Source organism: Penicillium longicatenatum (assembly GCF_028827895.1).
Source record: "Penicillium longicatenatum strain IBT 33135 chromosome Unknown contig_6_segment0_segment0, whole genome shotgun sequence".
Taxonomy (NCBI): Eukaryota; Fungi; Ascomycota; class Eurotiomycetes; order Eurotiales; family Aspergillaceae; genus Penicillium; species Penicillium longicatenatum.
This window is the reverse complement of record NW_026643123.1, coordinates 1,995,360-2,016,506: the sequence shown is the minus strand read 5'-3', so window position 1 is coordinate 2,016,506 and position 21,147 is coordinate 1,995,360. Positions and strand designations below refer to the sequence as shown.

The 21,147-nt window shown below is 50.3% G+C and overlaps 6 protein-coding genes across 6 annotated transcripts; 3 read left to right on the top strand and 3 right to left on the bottom strand.

The window, feature by feature from the left end:
- Positions 1-282: 282 nt before the first annotated feature.
- N7484_008942 (MT-A70 family) lies at positions 283-1,776 on the bottom strand (the record flags this gene model as incomplete). The annotated part of the gene is made up of 1 exon (XM_057119329.1): positions 283-1,776. The coding sequence occupies one exon, from the start codon at positions 1,774-1,776 to the stop codon at positions 283-285; it is 1,494 nt and encodes a 497-aa protein (XP_056968884.1).
- Positions 1,777-2,373: 597 nt separating this feature from the next.
- N7484_008941 (putative RNA binding protein Jsn1) lies at positions 2,374-5,923 on the bottom strand (the record flags this gene model as incomplete). The annotated part of the gene is made up of 2 exons (XM_057119328.1): positions 2,374-5,641; positions 5,709-5,923. The coding sequence occupies 2 exons, from the start codon at positions 5,921-5,923 to the stop codon at positions 2,374-2,376; spliced, it is 3,483 nt and encodes a 1,160-aa protein (XP_056968883.1).
- Positions 5,924-7,931: 2,008 nt separating this feature from the next.
- On the top strand, positions 7,932-10,179 carry N7484_008940 (putative signal transducer; the record flags this gene model as incomplete). Its single annotated transcript, XM_057119327.1, has 2 exons — positions 7,932-9,798; positions 9,860-10,179. The coding sequence occupies 2 exons, from the start codon at positions 7,932-7,934 to the stop codon at positions 10,177-10,179; spliced, it is 2,187 nt and encodes a 728-aa protein (XP_056968882.1).
- Positions 10,180-12,155: 1,976 nt separating this feature from the next.
- On the top strand, positions 12,156-13,399 carry N7484_008939 (uncharacterized protein; the record flags this gene model as incomplete). Its single annotated transcript, XM_057119326.1, has 3 exons — positions 12,156-12,349; positions 12,508-12,567; positions 12,694-13,399. 3 exons carry the CDS (start codon positions 12,156-12,158, stop codon positions 13,397-13,399), a joined length of 960 nt encoding a protein of 319 aa, XP_056968881.1.
- Positions 13,400-14,330: 931 nt separating this feature from the next.
- Positions 14,331-15,188, bottom strand: N7484_008938 (uncharacterized protein; the record flags this gene model as incomplete). The annotated part of the gene is made up of 1 exon (XM_057119325.1): positions 14,331-15,188. One exon carries the CDS (start codon positions 15,186-15,188, stop codon positions 14,331-14,333), a length of 858 nt encoding a protein of 285 aa, XP_056968880.1.
- A 4,744-nt stretch (positions 15,189-19,932) lies between these two features.
- Positions 19,933-20,455, top strand: N7484_008937 (uncharacterized protein; the record flags this gene model as incomplete). The annotated part of the gene is made up of 2 exons (XM_057119324.1): positions 19,933-20,030; positions 20,185-20,455. The coding sequence occupies 2 exons, from the start codon at positions 19,933-19,935 to the stop codon at positions 20,453-20,455; spliced, it is 369 nt and encodes a 122-aa protein (XP_056968879.1).
- Positions 20,456-21,147: the final 692 nt, after the last annotated feature.

Below are 21,147 nucleotides of genomic sequence, written 5' to 3'. Positions count from 1 at the left end.
GTGGGGTGTACGCTCGTCAGCTATTTACGTTTTCCCTACAACCAAATATCCGTTAAATAGCGAGTTCGCTGTCACCGCAAGTCGCTGAGCAATTGTGCCTTTGTAAGCTGCGGGAGAATTTCCGCGTTTGTATCACATCTCGGCATTTTCTTGGGCTCCGAGCGCTCAGGCCTTGGCTTAGATTTCTCCGGATCCTAATCAGATCCTTTGGATCATGCTGACTAACACTGCAAGACATTGATATCTCATGAAGCAATAAACGGTCGGGTCGAATCATCATGCTCAAGTCTCGACCCAATTGTCTCGGGCATTGAACTTCACTACCTCATTCCCACATGCCCACCATTCGGAGGTTAGACTCCGAGCAAACACCTCGAGCGCCGAATAAGACTTGCGAGTAGAGTCCGACACACCAAATAAGACCCGCTCAAATATAGGTTTCAGATTTGGCTTTCGCGAATGGAGATCTGGAACAGCTGCAATCACTCTTCTGGTAATTGTACTGGGGTCGACATCAAGTAGATTGATAGTGTCTGTTTTTCCCTGCGAGGTTGCATAGCCAAGATCTGATACCGCTGAAATCGGATCTTTCCGCCCAATGACGAGAATCTCGTATGGCTTTCGCCAGAGCCCATCCAATGGACACACCGCCTGTCCATCAGCAGTGATCTTGATCCAGACCCATTCCTCGTGGATACGAAATCCAGAAGCCAGCAAGGCTTCGTAGGCGACTCTACGAGCTTTCTCAGAGTTGGTGATCCAGATAGCTGCGAAAGTTTCCTGGGAAACCTGTTCTGGAGCTGCATTGGTGCTTGTAGTCGTAGCTGAGCTTACCGTAACATCATCAAGTGGACAGTAAGCGTGAGCACGCAGGATGTCTTGAAGTCGCAGGCTCAAAATGTCCACTTCGTTGTAAGCATGAGTTTGATAGCCTTTACTGCGTCGAACAGAGCGATTTGGCCAGGGTGGATCGAAGAGCATCAGATTGAAACGCTGGTTGCTAGGAAGCCCGGGAATAGGTCTCTCCAAGGGCTCTGACTGTGATAGAGGCAGGTTACAAAGCACAAAGGCAGATCGAGGCGGGATGATGTATTCTAAAGAACAACGCGTGCCATCATATCCGACGGTACTGATTGATAGCACAGTCTCATCTGAGGATGGATTTTTCACCACACCTTCAAGCTCTGACATCGAGCTAAATATGTTGAGAGACGTCGATGACAGAATCGTAGGCGGTGCAGCGGACCAGAGAGAACTTCTTCCATCTCCCAATTGGTTCGAAGGTGAGCAATGCCTATTCCGTGGTTGCTTTCGTTTCCGTTTCTTCGTTGACGAATCAGAGATCTCCAATGGCTCCTTTTTGAGCACTGTTGCATCAAGAACAGCTCTAGGAAGACACCATTGAGAGCCAGATGGCATATACCCGGCCCGTAAATCATCTAAAGCGTTTGCCACAAGTGGCTGGATATATTCACCATGAAATCGTTGTTCGCACAGTGATATGTTAGACAGAACCTTTGCGCGCGCAGTGTCTGTCTTTGGCTCTGTGAGAGACAGGTAAGGCGCCGTGAGAGGCACACTAGAGATAAGGGACCTCTTTTTTAATTTGTGTTTCCTGTTCCCTTGATTTGATATGGAAGGAGTTCCCCCTGTTGGGGCAGGCGTAGTGGGCAATATTTCTTGTGCTTGGGCAATTGATCCTGGTAAGTCAACGAGAAAAACCGTGTTCTCATTATCATGAAAGAGAATGGAGGGGCTCCCCTGGAAGCTGGCCATTTTCAGGTTCAGAGGTATGTTTAGGTGCAGAGGGCGGATAGCTGGGGATGGGAGATTTAAGCAACGGCGCGGGTGGAGCGGGCAGATCCTGCAATCCAAAATCTACATTTCACGGATGTCAAGGTCTAATTTCATGCAGCTGAAGGATTCCTTCCATTTGAAATTGAAACGGCGCAAACCAAACAATTTGGACGTCAGCCTAAATCATCAAGGCCGAAATATAATGATCATCAGATCAGAAGATACATGTCATTTGAAAAAGAAACGCTCGTCTCCATGAAGATACATGAATGTGTCCCCCAGACACCAGGTCCTCCCAGACACCGGGCACTTTTTATCCCAGCCACCAAATTCCTCAGCCATATCCTTGCTCCCCTGCCGGCGATCCAGCGTCCGATAAGGCGAGACAGAGGAACATGGCTTCACAATACAAAGCTAGAGAACCCGCTGAACCTCCATGATACGATGGCCAAAGAAAAAAAAAAACACGGATGAATTTATACAGGTAGATGAAAGCAGGGAAGATTCGATTAAAAAAAATCATATGCGAAGATCAACGCTGAAATGAAGTATTAGCCACTGTCATGGCGGATTTGCCTAGGCATCGTAAAAAGAACTCACCCGTCCACGTCGGCCTCCGTTGGACTGTCCCTGGACAGATTGTGCCTGGGGGTAGTATTGGGGAGGGTATTGGTAGACCTGAGCAGGAGGCATCACAGGGCTAAACTGTTGGGGATAGTTGGACAGGCCGATCATGGGGTTGGGCCCTGCGGACAACGGCGATGCCTGCTGGTTTTGCATAGATCGCAAGTTCTCGACTGATGGCGACCCGCCTGGATACCCAAAAGCGGTCCCGTAAATGCCACCAGGAGACACCCCCCGTGCCTGGGAAGCGAGGTAGTTTTGATACTGCTGCTGGGGAAGCTGAGCCACAGGATCCTGTAGTCCACCACCGAGACCATTCAATGGGTTCGGGAACCCGTTGATGCCGTTACTGGCGTATGGATCAAGTTGTTGGGCGTGGTTATGATCGGCAGGGAAAGGACGCGAGTCAGGGTTCTGTCCGAGGAACTGACCACTGTACTGTCGTTCCATAGAAGGCTGCGAGGGGTAGTTGGTACTTCCGTGTCGGGAGGATTGACGTTGTTGGGGCTTCTCGGGGGTGGAAGAGTGGCTTGCGCCGTGCTCGCGTCCATGATGTTCACGGCCGTTCCCACGCGAGGAAAGACCAACTTCATCCATCAGGCGTTTGTATCCCTGGCTAGGAGAGGCTTTCAATTTTGTCAAAACCTTTGCAACATTCTTGACAACTTCCGCACGCATAGACTCCTCGAAGAACGGAGTGGTCAGGACTTTAAAGATCAGGGTCGCACCAGAAGTCTGGTCACTCAGAATCTTTTCCAAGACTTCGTCACCAGGGCTGAAGAACAAGGCCTTGAGAATGATGTCTCTAGCCTCGGGCTCATTACGCTGGTTGATGACCTTGAGGACTGTAAGGTAAGCCACCTTGTGGGTGCAAAGGTGCACCAGATGAGGGACAAGCCTTGGAGCAAGAACAGTCCGACGGCGGGGGAAGTTGCAGGTGTCAAGGAACCAAGTGAGCAAAAGAGCTCCGTTGGCATTAGTCACCAGCTGCACGGTGTGGAGGGCAATGGCTGCAGCAAGGGTCCGTTGCTGGTCCTTTGTTGCAAGGTGGCTTTCTAAGCAAGCACGCATGGCTCGGGCGCCGAATCGGCCCTGAGCAACCTCCCACATCCGACTGAGCATGGTCTCAAAGATAAAGTTGTTGTAGGGAGCACCAAACCGCAAGCAGCATTGAAGCACGTAGTTGCCATATTGATCAAGGAAGAGTGGAACAGTGTATGGACGAAGTGCGTCAACAATCATGTTCATCTGAGTCGGTGTCTTGGCAACATCAATGATCTTCTGTGCAGCCCAAGTTCCGTTCTTGTGGACACCAATTTCTGCAAGATGAGGCGCAATGTGGGAAAGCATCTGTTCTTTGGTAGACTCGGAGCAAAACTCAAAGAGCTTTTGCACAACGGTATTACCCAGATAATCAGAAGCCAGCTCTGCAATTTCAGGAAGCATTGCACCAGCCGTTTCTTCAATCTCTTGAATGGAGCAAGTATTAGCGTCGATTCGCTTCCGAATGTCACGGAGGCGAGGAGCATCAAACATCCGAGTCTGGCTCGGCTCCAGGACAGGAGGGAGTTCGTCTTCATAATTTTGGAAAGCAATGGCACTTCGAATGGTGTTCGTGATGTTGTGTGTGTCGTCATCGTTCGCCCCAAACTCCCGGACAATCTCCACCATTTCAGGCAAAAGTTCACTGAGGGCGGGGATCTGGGGAACAGAGCTGGTCTCTGCCCGGTCCAGGCCGTCACCGGAGGCAAGATTCGATTTGAAGGTGGAGTCGGGGGTTGGGGATGACTGGATACCATTTGCACCAGGAGTGCCTGTTGCAGAAGCACCAGGAACCTTGGCATAACCGATTCGGACAGGCCCGGCACCTGGGAAGATCTCCTTGCCGTTCAAGACCGACCTCGCCTGCACTGCACTTTCCAGACGCTCAAAGTTGACAAATCCACAGTTCTTGTGGGTCAGGACACGAGTGGACTCAATCTTTCCGTATACACCAAAAATAGCCTCGAGAGAAGTCACAGTTGTCGACACGGGAATACTGCCGATCCACAGCGCTCGGGTCGGTCCATCTTGATTGTTCTCATCTGCCATCTCACCGGGTGCCCGCATACCCATCGCAGCACCGTTTGCACCAAGTTGCAGCCCTAGGACAGCATCAGACAAGTCATCATAATCATTCTCCACCATGAGATCTTCGGCATTGAATGAGCTGTCTAGGCGTGAGGGAGTCGCGAGGTAGTTACGAATGGATGATCGGGTAGGTGGTGCCTCTAGGATGCCGGCAGTCCGGGCTCGAGGCCGGCTAACGGAAGCATGGGAGGCAAAAGCCTGGACAGCCAGATTGTGCTGGTGGATCTGGGCTTGCGTTGCGGCAAGTTGAGCAGCTGTCGCAGCGGCCGATGGGGTGAGAGTTCCCGAAGGAAGCTGGGAGTAGCGGCTCTCATATTCCATATCTTCGTCATCCGCATACTTCTCCTTGGCATTCACGGAATAAGACCGAAAGCGGTTGTTGTTTTTCATCATTGCCATGTCAGCTAGGAGTCCTGGCAGTCCTGGCGCGTGCTGTTGCTGCTGTTGCAAGAGAGCTTCCATCGATGGCCGTGCAAGAGACGCCCGTGCGGATTGGGGAGTCTCCGCAAGACCTAGGTAATCCAAAGTTCTATCAGAGTCCGTGAGTCCATCCCGCGAAAACGAAGAGTGACTGGGTGAAGTTGGATCTTCCGAAGACCGAATACTAGTCAAGGTTGAAGCACGATCGCGACCAGTCCCCCACGCCGGAGTAAACAGTGAAGAGCCGAAAGGATTACCTGAACCAAGCAAACCGCTCCTTTGAGGCATCGAGCCAGCCCGAAGACGAGAAAGCATGGCCGGGTTGGGTGCACCCGAGCTGGCGACTTGCGCACCTGTATCAATCCCAGAGACTCCTGGGGGGCGGAATGGACTGGTAGATGGTGTTGGCCGGGAGGTTTGCGAGATGAATGGCTGTTGAAGGTCCATTTCGTTGAGTGTCGCCATCGGGGGGAATCGGGAAGGCACTGTCCCAGCTCGAGCCCTGCGGCCAGAGCCCGACATGGACGCATTGGAAGTAGGAATCAGGTCGGGAAAACTATCCTGGCTAGGTGATTCGGGGATGTTCTCACGAAGCGGGGTTGAATGGCCGCTGGTTGGAGGGCCCCAGATATTAGGAGACACACCTTCTTGCGCTTGGATTTCACGCGCTCTAGAGGATCAAAGACACTTGGTTAGCTCGAGTCATCCCAGTTATTCCCTTCTTGTGGAGTACCTACCGCTTGGGGTACAAACGTCCACCCAACTCCGAGGGGGATCCAGCCCCCAGCCTCGCCGCACCAATCGACCCAGGGGGGCCAAAGGGCGCTTTCGCCGTCCCGGACCCAGCCAAGTCGCTAGGTGAGCTGCGCCCTGTCGAGGTCCCGGACAAGGGCTGAGAGGTGGGAATGTAGTTGAAACTCATCTGGCCTTCAGGTCGCGAAACCGGCAACATGATAATGTTGAATGCCCCACAGTAATGAGATCGCTTTATCTCTTATCACTCTATTTGTCCCAAGACAGATACCAAAGGGACTGACAGAGTTGATACTCGGATATGGGTTTCCTGCTTAGAACCGGGTGTGCGTAGCCTGCACCATGTGGTGGATTTCGAATCGAAGGAAGGTTGTTGAAGTGAAGAAGGGGATGAGACTCGATGAGGTTGCTTATGAGATAAAAATATCCTCTGTTCTGAATAGACTCCAAGGTCAGTTGGATTTATTTCAAGTGTACATATATGTATCGTCGGGGCGCGGAAACGGGGGAGGGGTTGACAAAGCACTTTCAGCTCAGCAGGAATGTGAAATGTCCAATGTAGAGATGGACCAGTGCTATTCAATACGACATCCCGGAACGAGAATACTGACCGAGAAAAAAAAATACCAGATGACAATCTTACAACGTTCACTGTGGGGTGAATGATGACCCAAAAAAAACGATGGAATCGAGGCGGAATCAAGATTCTCAGTTTCAATCACCTCCAGTGCGCCTAAGAGAGATGCATAAAATTGGGGTGGAAAAAAAGTCCAGACACAAATGAGCGTCAAGTGAGGACTAAAAGCCGACGGGATGATCAACGGGGGGAAGGGATCGAGGTGGCTGGAGAGGCACGTTAGTTTGCGCGGCTCCGGGAGGCAAAACACGGAAGGGAGAGGAAAATACCGGAGACAAATCGCATGAAATGCAGAGGGAAGAAATAGAAGGTAATAAAAGAAAGAGAAATAAGGAAGAAAGGTGGAGGTGAGAAGAGAGAGAAGGGTGGAAGAAGGAAAGAGAAGATGTTGGGGGAGATCCGGATGCTCGAGGGAGTTTGGTTGGTGGAGTGTGTCCTCCTTCAGCTTCATCTGCCCTTTTTGACTCACAATCCAATTGTTCTCTACCGTACGAGCCTCAATTCGCACGTGAACAGTCTAATGGGACATGATATTCTACAGTTCATGGTTTGTTTTCCTACCACCTAACTTTGTACACAACATCATCCCGGAAATCGGCAGTGGAAACACAGCCCCATCGATGTCATTTCTGGAGACCCAAATTTTTAGGTGTCTGCCGGGGAACCATAATTCATAGACTCTGGGGGAAGTACTACAGAGTACATCACATCTGAAACGATGGGAAGGGGCCCGTTCAATGTTCCCCTTGTCATCAGTATCGGAAAGCGCCCCTATCACAGCGTTATTATTTTTTCTTCTGCGACGTCTGGCATGCCATGCTCGGTGAGGACCAGTGGGAACCAACCGAAGCCCCGCATTCCACTGCGTCATGTCTCTTGAGACTCAACTGCGAAGACACCCAGATTCATGAAGATTTGCTGTGATGGGAGGAACTGAGTGATGCAATTGGTCATGCAAGGGGACTCTTATGCTGGTCCGAAACAAGTTCAAAGATTGGTTCTTAGTGGTGCGCCGCAAGGGATGGGTCAGGTACGTGTCCTAGATTTCGGGCGCTTGGGACGGACTGGTCATCACTTAACCACCGTGTGATCAATGCTAGGTTAATTCTCCATGTCATGCAGAATATACAAAGATGTACCTAACTAGCAGACTCCTGAGCCTGCCAAGCCTCGGAGAAGAAGTCGGGTTTAGCCTCGATACGGAACAACCGGGAGAGATGTGCAGGCACCGAACCCAATAGAATGGTGACCAACCGGAAGAGTTGCAAGTGTCAGTAAAGTATTAGTTTCTAGGAGAGGATATAAGTTTGGAGGACTTAGATAGTATATACTCCAAAATGCCGAATGTATGTACATACTAGGCACTCTACGTTCCTGTACAGTTCATTTGGACACGTGCACATATTGATCTTGGAGCCTGTTTCTTTAGGCACCAATACAGCCACACGCCACACTTGATCTTCATCTAGCGCCGCGGAGGATTCTCCCGGTCGCGTCTTAAATTAAATCTCCCGTGTCGACCATACGATTCGGTCCCTACATCATATACGTCGCCCCATAGACCTTAATCATGGCCGATATCTTGGAAACCGACCCAGACTCGACAATGCAGTCCTCAGAGGAGGAGGAAGCAGAAGTGCTTCCAGAGTCTCTGGTTCAAGGACGCGCAAAGCGAAGTACTGCAGGTCGACACATGTCCGCCCTCATCGATGCCGCCGCCGCCGAAGATGATGATCTGACCTTACTGTTCGAGGAAGTGGAAGATGACAACGAATTTGCAATGGATGATGGTGCTGAAGAAGATGATATGGGGCTGGACTCCTCATCAGACGACGAGGATGACCAGGGCCCCAATGCGAACAACGACTACGAAGGCGAGAAGGAACTACAAAAGACAGAGCGCAAAAAGCGTCGCACACAGAATGACCTCCGCTTTCAAACCCTCCGAAAACGCGTCAAGATCGATCCCACCGCTACAACTACAATCCCAGCACCTCCCCGCCCTAAGAAGAAGTCGGAGCGAATCTCGTGGCTCCCGACCGTGGAAGATGGTCCGACACGATCATCGTCACGGCGACAGACGATGGTTAATAAGGAAATGACACATGCTCGTCTCAAGGACAGCCAGGAGAAAAGGGTCCGTATAATTGCGACCATGAAGGAGGCGGAGAAACGCAAGGCCCACCTCAAGCCGAAACAGATGACACAAGAGGACCATTTGGCGGTGGCTGAACGGATCGAGCGAACCAATAGCAAGAGTTTGAATCGATGGGAACAAGCAGAAAGAAGGAAGGCAGACGAACGACGGGCGAAGATCGAGGCACTTCAGAACCGCCGACTGGATGGACCGGTCATGTCTTACTGGAGTGGATTGGCTACATGGGTGAATGGAAATCTCACACGAGTGGGCCAGGCGGATATCAAGGTCAAGGAGAAGGAGGCGCCCAAGAAGAAGAAGACAGACAAAGAGGAAAAAGCAGAGAAGGTAGAGAAAGCCACGGAACCTCAGGGCATTAGCAGTGCCCCAGGAACTGTGCCTCCTACCGATGTCTCTGTTGCTTCAGCAGCGCCTTCTCTTGCGCCCGCTGAATTAACCCATACACCATCTCAGCCTGACGGCACGTTAGCTCCAACGGTCCCCGAAGCCATTACAGCCCCCGAACCTGTTGACCAGGCGAACCAACCAGACGACAAAGCCTCGAAGCAAATCTCTCCCGATCAGTCAACAGTTCCAACAACGGAGTCTACTCTCCATCAAGAAAAAGATCGGGAGAATGCCGAAAAAAAGCCAGAAGCAGAGCCAGAGCAGAAACAGGAGAATGCCAACACACCTTCAGAACCCCCGCGAAAGTCTCCCCAAGGGTACCCCCTACCTGTCGTGGAAATTGTGACTCGACGTGACCCTGGTAGCGCTCCCAAGACCCCATCATCTGATGAATCGGCAAAGTTGCCGCCTACGAATAATGAGGATGTCATGGACATAGATAAGCCTGAGCCCCAGGCAGGCGAACCAACGACCAATGCCAACCCTCCCTCTATAAGCACAGACACACCACGGGCTTCAGACGTAGCCCAGAACAATTCTACCAGTGTATCAGGGCCCTTGGCGGGGCAGGATACATTGCAAGCTGTGACCTCTGTGACCACACCATTGGCCCCTCAGACCCTTCAAACCCCTCAAGCACCCGCCGATGCAGCAGCCCTGCCCGCGCCACCCGAGATTAATGCCATCGAAGGCCCAGTCCCTGGCTTAGAAGGCCCAAGTCAACCGCCTGCAATTAATGAAACATCAGCCCAACCTGATGTCCCATTGCCGCCACCAATCATTGAATACACGGGGCGCAACTTGACGATCCTCGAGAATTTTGATGATAAGACAGCGCACAGCAAGAAGTACAGCATCTACTTCAATGCCAGGCGGCCTGCACGACTAGCCAGTAAGTTTCTCCTCGTTTCTCAAGGTAGCTGGCAAAACTAATTCTTTTTCTTTTTTGCCAGAGATCTCGTCCTCCTTGTGTGTCATCACGTCATTACCATCTCGCTATCGTGATCCCGAGACCTCTCTCCCTTATGCCAACTCTTTCGCGTACGGGCAAATTCGAAATCTTCTATCGAAGGGGTACATCTGGAGTGCCATGCTAGGTTGTTTCGTAGGACCAGCAGAAACTGCCGCCCGCGGTGTGCCCGCCCGTTTTCTCGGTAAAGAGAAGGGTGCGGACGAACATAATAAAGAGCAGACCCCGGCCGAGTCTGCGGACAAGGCGGAACCAGTCAAGACCACTGCTACTTCGGCCGAGCCGATGGACGTTGATCGGTGAAGCCGTGGATGGTTGTCGACGAAAGTGAAAATGTACGATATGTCATACTGTATAGATACCCAATCCAATGTAATCCAAACACGCTACCGAAACAAGCTCAATTGTCAACATCATCTTTCTCCACATTGAATCATAGACTTGTTGAGGTCTGAAAACTTTGTTTTAGTGCGACCCCTCGACTGGTTCCTTTCCATGAAAGGCTCCGTCGTTGACCACCGGATTCTGCAAACTCTCCCAACCCTAACCCTCCACGCCCATTATGTAAATTGGTCTTATGCCGAGTGGAAAAGGTTCCCCCTGGGCGGCACGGAACACAACGGGAGTCAAAATAGACTGTCCATTCCATGGCCTTCGAAACAATAGAAAACTCTGAACACTCGTCTACTCTGACGTGACACACGACGCATCGAAAGCCCTACCACGCTCCACTCCACAAAAATTTGAGTGTACATAGCGATGTGGAAATGTCCGCTGACGCAATGTATATTTTTTTCCTTTTTTTCTTTTTGTGTGATTCTCCGGGTTCCACCCTGTTTCGAGAGTTTGGATTGTTTTGACGTCTTAGATCTCTGAAAGCAATTCTAGGCAACACTACGGAGTCTTTCTCCATAATGACTCCGCAGCCCCAGAGAGACCCAGCAACCCGAAACAGACCAACGTAAGATCGACAATTAGCATGATCCAGACTACCTGAGGGGTTTGTAGACAAGGCTCTGCAGAATCTGATTGACAGAACTCAGGTCTAGAATCCTTATCAAACGGGCATGGTGGCCAAGCAACACGCACCCTGCCAAGCACCCAAGCACGGACTCTACGTGTCAAGGGTGTGTCACAGTGAGAGTGGGGAAAGAATTGTTCTGGGGGTTCGAGAACGCCGATCTATTTTCGTGCCAGTTGCCTCCCAGGGCTGGCACGCCATAGTAGTCGTCATGTTCGGAGAATGTGATTCTATTTAGACATTGATTGAATTGATGGCATGATGTTGCGTGGGAATGTGTCTATAGGTGTGCAATGTCCCTGTGTGGAAAGTGTATCGACGTGATAACCTCTCGATCACGCCAGATCCGACCCCTCCGGAGATTGGCTCCCTGCCCTATGCAGGCTATGGCGCTATGCACACAAACCGGGATACCGGGCTGCAGAACTGCGTATCACTAGGGCACGGGCGCTACTTGGGGTTCTAGACTGGAATTGGAGCTCGAGCCTATTCGGAGGGTATGGGGGTATTCTTTTTGTACAGATCTTCTCAATTGCTGGCCCTGAAGACCTAGAACGAGAATGAAAGAATTGTATGTCGCAGTGTCTGTTGCGAGGTCCCACTGTGTTAAATATAGGAACAAATAGAAATTGAATAAAAAGGGAAACCATGACACCATCTGTTTGCGGAGACTGAGTCATCCAAGTCTGGACACATTGCGTGTACGGAACCTTGGAGGAGAGTGGGGGGAACACAAGGGCAGATCATCCGAAGTCTAGAACTTGAGCAGGTTGGATATTTATACTGGAAGGCCCCCTTTCTCCCTCATTTTATTTCTCCATAACTTTGTTAAACCCTCTTTCACATTAAGTGGTTTTTAGTTTTGCCCCTATCAGCATCCTATCAGACTCATTTTTCGATCGGTATGTCCATGCCCCTCGTTGGCTGCAAGCCCTTATCTTGTCCCCACCGGATGATAACCCGGGTGGTTCTCGTCAGAAGAAGTGACACAGACTGACCAGCCTTATCAGCCATTCTCCCTGTGTTTCCTAGAGAACATACATATTTGCCGAACCCCAGGAAAAAAAAAAGAAAAAGGGAAAAAATTCTTGAAACAAGGAAAATCTTATTCATCGATCTGAGAATTCCTAAGCGGTCAACATAATCCCTCGTGCTCCCCTTTCCCAACCGGACTCCACTTCCAGTCCAGGGCGCAGGGTACACAAGATAAGATAGTGAGGCATTTGAAAAGAAGCCATTCGGCTTCACCGCCATCCATATGACTCAGTCAACTTCTCACCGTCGTTCTCCTTCTGTTCCCCATAAGTCCAAGTCGTCTCGTCCAGGTCTACACCGGAGAGGCACATCAACGGTCAACGTCTCCATCTCTAAGCTGGGTGCTGGCTCTGGACATACTCGGGGAGCCAAGGACGACGACGAATTCGACATGGCGGCCAGTTTTCTCAACTTCTGGTAAGTTTTGGATTGTTTTTTTTTTCTTTCACATTTGGGTTTGCATAAGACTCTTATCAGTGGCCCCTGCAGGGGCTTCCTGTCCTTGCATGCCAATTGCCGTCATCGGCCTGGTTGTATACTGTAAATTTTGAAATAAAAGGCTAACCCATCCATAGTGCCATGTGCGAGAACCAAATCACCGTCCCCAACAACTCCATTCTCTACTGCAGTGAAAGGTACGTGCCATGTCTCAGTACTCCTATTTTGTCCTATTTATAGGACATGGTTCTCCCTCACCATTTCCATGACACTTCCTATACTATCGTTTACTGTACTCGAAACATCAACTAATTCCCATCCAGCTGTCGCCGCAAAGACTCCTGTAAACCTCTTTCCGCCTCAATGCCCTCAATGACCAACATGTCTTCCATCACCACAACTCCTCCTCACTCTCCCCCTCTCTCCCCACGCACCATCGTGGCCCCAATGACGCCTACTCGGCCTATTCCAGGCATCAGGATACCCGACTACATGCATGATGGCAAGTCAGATCTTGACCCCACCGAATGGAAGCCAGTATTACTGTCCACCCGGTCCTCCACCTCCCTGGCATCCTCCGATGCCTGGAACTACCTCTCCAAGTTCCACGGTGGCAATGAGACCCTTCTAGCCCGCCGTGCGGCTCGCAGCACCGCCAGCCTCCCCGCTCTAGTCGGCGACGCCGGAGCAAACGGAGCCCACGTGCCATCGTTGACGCACACCCCGTCCACCGTCGCCAGCTCTTTCAGCAGCGCGGCCTCCGATGACCTCGGAAGTATGTACGAGGTTGCGTCCGGACCGGCTCAGCGTCCTTTGCCGCCGCGTCACAACCCGTACTTCGGAAGTATGACGGCTGCTCACAAGAGCAAGGGCGTTGACCTCGTTGTCCCTCACATGGGTCAGGATGATGTTCCCGTGGAGGTTGTTGATAGTGCCGATGTCTGGGAGGATGCGCATGAGCGTACTCAGAAGACGGCGCCGATTTCGATGATGCGTGGCGGCGGGTCCGCGCGTGTTCGTTCGGCTTGATGGATATACGAAAAATTCTCTTCTTGGATGAAACCGGCTCTTGGTTTCTTTTTTGGCTTTTATTTACTTGATGTATCCCTCTGAGCGTGAGGAGATGACTTTTATGGATTTGCTAGATGGAACTTGATCTCTTATTTGGATGGTAGCAAATAGATTATAATGATGGCAACAATCATACATTTGATTCGAAAACTGTATCTTGCTCTTAGTATATTGAGATATACGCAACGACCACGATCGAACGATATTTGAGGTGTTTGGTAGACGGAAGACCTAATTCTATCTAGATTGCTACAAGTAGATAGGTATACATTGGAGTTAAACCATAATAGGAAACAACCATTGTGCCCAATGGTGCCGATGAAACATAACGGATTATTTAGTGTTTACCCATGGCAAATGAATAGATATCGGAACATTCAAAGATAAGAATAAGGTTGTAGAATTGAATATAAAAAGCAACGTACCTAAAGTGGAAACAGATATCGGAGTAAAAACACCACCAAATTGAACCAAATACAGAATCCCCAATATAAAACAACATATTCATACGAAAATAGCCAATCACCCTATCGCCCCACTGAGTCTAGGAAACGCCCCGAACCGGGGTATATAAAATCTTGAACTCCGGATGGGAGGGTTGGATACTACCCAACCGCGGTAACCAACAACATGGCATGATTCAAAGTTCTCAAAGGTGGCAACTTAAGATAAGATGCGTTACCATCAAGCATAGATAACATCCAGCTCTCCAATGGAAGAGTCGAAAACCAAGATAAAAGAAGTAAAATTAAGCTCGGTTTAAAAAACTTAAAAATCAGGCGAAGTGACGCAGCACGTGTAGCAACCTGATTGATCATTGTAAACAGGCGAAGACTAAATGACCTCGGTTAGTTTGACCAATCCAATACATCCATAACCAGCTAAAAGATCATAAACTCACATATGGCTTGGCACAGTTAGCCTTCTCAGGACTCTCATAGCACTGTCCCAGACAGAACCCATTGCCCTCATCAACACCATGCGACTTCTGAGGCAGAGCGGGCGCGACATTGGAACCAGGTGCCATAGGGTTCCCAATAGGAGCGATACTCTTGCCACCAGGCGCAGCATCAGGGATAGGAGCGACGTTTCCGTCGACGTTGTCCGGTGCATGCTCGTACTCAGGTGTAGTGGGAGTAGCTGAATTGGCACTCCCGGTTCCACGCTGGGGACTCATCATCAAAGGTGGGGATCCATCGCTGCTCGAGTCCTCGCCGTGTGTCTGGGTGAAACCGTTACCGTTTCCGCCATGATATCCACCCTTCTTGGTTGAGGCCCCGTTGTAGCTGACGGAGTCGCCGGCTTTGGGGATACCTGCTGGAGCGGCGAAGCCCTCGTGCGGGTGGGGTGCGTGGAGGCCATGGTTTACGCCGTGAGCAGCACGGGCGGAGGGGGTTGCCGATACAGAGTAGGGGATTGAAGCAGAGGCAGAGTAAGAGGCGTGCATCGACATGTGCATGTTGATGTAGTGGCTTGCAGAGGAAGATGCCATGGGAGTCATGTAGTAGTGGTGGTTGACACCGTGGCTGTATGCCGGACGCTGGGGCATCATTGAGGATGAGGGCTTTGCCACGGACTGCTGAGCCGCCATTGAGGGTGTGTATCCCTGTTGCCCGTTAACGCCGCCGATGTTGCCATTTTGTTGGCCCACTGGGATCGGGACGGAGCCCAGTCCATAGGGCATCGGGATGGCTTGGGCTTGGGTTTGGGCTAGCACAGTGGCTACGGTGAGAAGGGAGTAGCGCATCTTGGTGGGATCTGCTCTCTTTTGATGAAACCCTTCCAGGTGATGTTTCAAATTGATGTGTATTTGGACTGGCGGTGCCGCTTGGTGCTGCAGCTGTTGTTCGTTAGTTAGTTGTCGTTACCGATGGTCGATTGTCGAGGATGTCGAAAGTTGAGTTGGAGGAAGAAGTACTGAAGGACTAATCGAGGACATATTCCTGTACTGATGTGTTGATTCCAAGGGGTATGTTTTGGTTGCACGTAGGGGCATAGTTGGATTGCGCGGCGTGGAATGCAGGTACACAGTGTACATCAGCCGCACCCTCTTTGCTATTATCTGCAAAGTTCATCTCCAATTAGATCGCGAGATTAGGCTTCTTAGTACAATTTACTTCTCAATGAGGTCAGTGTTCAAAATAACGCGTGTGCTTAACCAATTCGATGCTTGATTCCATTTACTTTGGACTTGTGGAGACTCCATGTCCTACCCTAGTTTGATATATTCTGGCCGACATTCCATGGTCCCAGTACCGAGTTAAGGCGATACGTCATTTCAACATGTTATTTCAATGAAGTAGCTCATTTGCTATTATATTCTGTAGGGAGCGCGATTTGTTGTGGATTTGGTTAAATTGAACAGTCAATGAGAAGTACTGTATTCGACAAGCTTCGTACATACTGGGAATGTAACCTGTCATTAGTTGCTCACATGACTTTTGAAATCTGACAAGCTGCTAAATAGGTCACATGGCCTAAACGATCATTAGGGACATCAATGTATCACAGATAATTTGAAAAGATCAATGGCTGAAACCAGCAAAATTAATCAAGATCATGTTAAAGTGTAATCATGATACAGACGGTATGCAGCCGTGGCTGAACGCCTCATGTGCCACGGTACTAAAACAAAGTCGCGTTAGTGCCGGGATTATCTCGGCTACTTGTGGCGCCGGGCATGTCTCCAGGCCCCAGATCAAAGCTTAACTCTTGATAGTAGAACAGAAAGATAGATCCCAATAGTCGAGGCACTGAGAAATACCTCCCTGCGAAGTTTCAAGATATTAGCAGGCTGCAGTATTTAAAATACGCCACTGGTTGCACATTTGAACACTATTCATGGAAAGCCGGAACGCCCAACGGCCATGTTTGGTTGATCACAGCCTCTGACCAGCTCATTTTGTCTCAGGCCGGTAGATGTATGAGATTTATTCATGATTCCTTGTAAAATGACTGCGTGTGATATGCTGCCGCTGATAAAACCAGCTGTCACTGGTCTTAGAATCGCTGGTTTGGGACAGGTACTTGTTCCCATGTACTTTTAGCTTTAGCGCTTTCGGTCAGCTCCAAAGTCAAAGTAAGTTGAAAGCCATGCACTACATTAAATGTGCTACCTCGGCTCAAATAGTTGAGGTCGGTATCCCCTTTGCGAATTTGCAAAGAAGTGTAGGACAAAGTTGACTGAAACAGATCTTCCGGGTGGATCAGCCGCCGGAGCTGCAGAGTGCAGCAAATTCGGGAGCCGTACAGCAAGACAAGAAAACCGTCCGTTAGAGCCCATTCAGTCAGTGACGATTCATCACAAAGCCACAGCAGCTGAAACCGAGTTCAAATTCAGCCACGAGGGCTCGTTGGTTCCGGCTATCCGGAGACCTTTTCCTCGGCCTGTTGCTTTCTTCATTCTCCTTAAAAGACATGCTCTTAACATAGCAGAAGCCTCCACGGCGTTACAACGGCGCCTCCCGCGTGAGGGGCCCCTCAGGTCATCAAGCAAGTAAAAGCATTGAATCATTCCGGAATAGATCGATCCCACCAACGCAATCCCATCTTCCCCATGCACGGCCTGGTCCAGCATGTCAATCTGACGCCTGTTTTGGTCGAGGGCAACACCAGGGTGGAGCCGTGGCCCCAATAAATTCGCCAGGAACCTTTTTCCATGACGGAAGCCAATTGCCGCCACAAGGGAGGAACATGTTAGGGTTTTCTCTCCTATCCTCTTCTCGCGCTTGGCAGAGAAACAGCATCTCTACCCAGGGGCGTAATTGTTCTTCAATTATTAGGAAGCGGTTAAAACTCAAGTGAGGGTTGAGCCGTTCCGATCCTTTGCTGAGCATCCGAGTGATGGAAATGAACGTCACGATGTGCCTAGGATGAGAGCCTGTAGCTTTGGGTATCCAGAGGCTTCCAGTCCTTTGAACCCCATCACACAGCTGCATCAATATCCCCTAACCACGAACCGAGACCATCACTGACACAAATAGCCAAAGACCCATTGAAGAACTCAGAGGTCTTTTCAAAATGAATGCATCAGCAACCCCTGGTCCTGAATGGAGTCATCACTGGCGCTGCAAGGCCCTTGGCTGAAATTTTACTTGCCGACCGGATTGCGTGAATGAGGTCTCCGCCACCGAGGAGAGCCACACGTTACTGACCTTATTGACCGTCCTAGACAAGTGCAGTCCTCGACCCAAGTCGCTCTTTGCAAGCTGGAGATTGATAACCATTTGTCGGCCACGACACGTGGGCCTTCCTATCCTGCAAATCGACACCCATATCCGTACCAGAATCCTCAAGGAACACGATACCTTTCTTCCTCTGATCGACTTCCAAAGAGTGAATATCAACATCGGCAAGGCACACATTCACAGCTTGCCCTCAACAGGCTATGCACCGAATGGCCACCCTGGACAAAATAGGACCGACTCTTCTCAATGATCGTAGCTGCCCCAGTATCGGTATCGAGATGGTCACAGGAACCAGACTGATGCCCTATTACAGGCTCTGATGGAATCAGTCATGGACTTTCGAAAACGACTGGGTTGGCATCTTCGTTGGTCATCATAGGGCGCAGCCGTTTCCTGCCAAAGACACCCAACTCGTCCCAGGTGCCAGGCTACTCCAGTGTCGATGACGGAAAGGTCTATCAAATGGACATCGTCTATAGACCCTTCTCATGTGGGCGATTGTACCTCACTGCGCCTCTTATGACCTATCTCGATGCACCCAATGCATCTCACATGGACTCTTTATCTATAGCTCTGAACTTGGGCAGGATAAAACGTCGTATTTCGTGAAGATATTTCTCGCGAACAAGAATTTCCACCCATGAATGATGATGCCAAATGAGAATTAAGGGGCATGAGCGGAAGGGCCGATTTGAGGATACACGTCGCAAGGGAATTCGAGCTTCAAGATTGCAATACGGGCTCAGAGTGACGATGCAGACGCGCCTGCCGGAGTCGACGAATTATGTTGTGCTGTGAAAAGAAGAAGCGAGTCAGCAATAATGTTGAGGTGAAAGGCCCAAGTGTCCAGCCACTTATCCAGGACTTCATGGTTGATTGCATCCCTGAAGGACTTCAGGGTACTGCAATATCTCGCTCTCGTCCACTTTGCGAAGACTCACCAACATTCAATTAGCTGAAGCCAATGGAACTTATGGCTTGAGAGGTGAAGGAGGCTATCGATGGATACTCGGCAAGAAACGCTCGATGACCGACTCCCGTTGGACCCTTGCTAGCGAACAACAGCGAGAGCATTCGGTGATCATGCTGCCCAGGCAATATCATTTCAAGGTTCTAATGGAACCAGCCTCAACACCATCCTCCCCTGTTGTTCTGTGATCTCCTCGATGGTGAGCTGTCTTTGGGGTCGATGGTCTGCGCGATCTGTCCCTAGAAGATCAAGTCAATACTAAACGAATCGCATCAGTCGACTGCTTTCCTTGATACTCCTAACATATGGGGCGTATCCCTGTGACGTGGTAAGCACCACAAAGAAGTATGCTGCAGGGTCATCAATCTTTCATGATACCAGTGTGATTGCAAGGCAATTCCATCTGCTTGGATCCGAAACGACCCCGATCCACGCAGGATGGCCCAATAAGAATCTCGGGACCAACATGCCCAACCAATCACCGCGTTTATTATCGGGACCGTCCAAAATTTAAAAGCCCCATCGAATGCCACATGAAGCCAAATGCGAAGACGTGACGTCCCAAGATGGATGGTTGTCGATACATCGTGGGTCCGAGACGGAAGGAACCATCGTCGATTGGTCGGTACATTTCTCCGGAGCCGACGAGAGCCTACGATTAGTGAAGAATCACCAAGACATAGATCAGGCTCTCCATACAAACAAATTTGTGTTCTTATTTGCGCTCGGGACACCGGAGAAATTCACGATCCCAGGGAAATGCACCCGCTAAGCTCTCATTGATCGAGACGATTCACCTTGCCGAGCCAAGTGTGTCGTACTTAGGCCATGGGGCATCGATCTCTGGTCTGGCGGGGAGAATCGATCAGCTCGGGATCGAGAGTTTTCCTTTTTGGCTCCCGCCTTTTCCTTGAAACTCTCCCTTGACTTAATCTTCGTCCTTGATTTTATTTTGATTTTCGGGTTCTCTCCTACGCTGCAGAACATTGCTTCTTACCTGAGTGGGGATCGCTCACAAGTACTTGCAAACTGTATGGCCGACCGCGTTCTGCCCTTTACCCATTTCCCGCCCGTTCAATGAACCTCATTTCTACGTTTCTTCTGTCCTTGCATATCTCCCTTTTCCAGATTCATTTGATTCTATTCTACTCACCCGTTTCTACGTGCTATCTTTTCCCGTACTGACTGTCTTTCTAAAGACGTCTCTGGCCTTCCCAAGAACAACCCATAGAGAGGGGTATCTTGTCCAGACATCCTAGCAACGTGTGACAGCCTCAAATCTGAGCCCATCGGGTCTTTTTTCCGTAGATTACTTTGACGACATCCGACACCATATGTCAAACCGACGCCCAACGAACGATGTGCCCGGTAGCCAGGGAAGCCCGGCACGGGACGAACGAAGGCAGCAAGCCTCGTCAGCGGGTACCCCGAGGTATGTAGCAAGTTCCATCAGTTGCCGTCTGTTTCTATCCGTCGTCTTCTCTCTCAGAGATGGCGCCGCTCTTTTTATGAAGCAGAAAGACACCAGCGATACACATTATATGCTGGCACAGTTTGTGTGATCTTCAGGCTGAAACATCGCCCAGCCTGGGTGGCTCGAACAGCAGCGGCACATCTAGCGGCACATCCAGCGCAAGTCTAGGTCGTGAACCCCACGAAATAACCCACTATCGCTCCCTGGTCAACAAGCTGTTGGACTTCATCGCTACCGGGGATGAGGAGTCGGTGGCCCGCGTCATCTCCACGATTCGCACCGGCGCCTCGCACGACCAGATACTCGAACAAATCGCTCAATATTCCGCAGACTCTGGCTCTGCGAACGGGAACACTAACGGTGCTCGTCCTGGTCGTTCTTGATGAAGGTGAATCCTTGTCGAAACTCCCGAGTTTCCAAACTTCAGGTTCCCTTGAAGAGAGGCTTGTTGGGGGTTGAGAAAATGGGCGCGAGTGGAATGCCATGCTGGGTGAATGGTGCCACAGATTGAATCTTAGACTTTGACGAATGATGAAAGTCCTGCTGTTGATTTGGATTGATATGATTGGGTACAATGGGAAAGCGAGTTTAAACAGTGGCGTGGACCGACAGATGGCAGTTGATATAGCCCTTTTGTCTTAATTATTTTCGCAAATGCGCGACTGGCTTTGCTTGAATGGTTCCGTGTACTCCAGACTCCTTGGATTACAGACTCCAGAGATGGACGTTGCAATAGTACGCCCAGTACGAGTACCTATATTGTTAATTTGCCGCAGTATTATCCAGAGCGGGAACTTGAGGCTTGTGGCAAACAAGCCATAGAAACGGGATAAACTGACCGTCGGAGGGTGAAAAAGCTCAAATCACATGGACGGAGTCAGGTGCCATAATATGGGACGTGAGGGGAACATTTGCCCCTGATATCATCGACCTCGCGAGTGATGAGCTTCATCCATGGACGGCACATGCGCTATGACGGATCTAGGGCTGGTCAACCCCAAAAAGAAAGCTTGAGTACACGTTTGCCATCGAGCAACGGCAGGAACCTATAAGGAGCGCGTTGCAACCCGTGGCC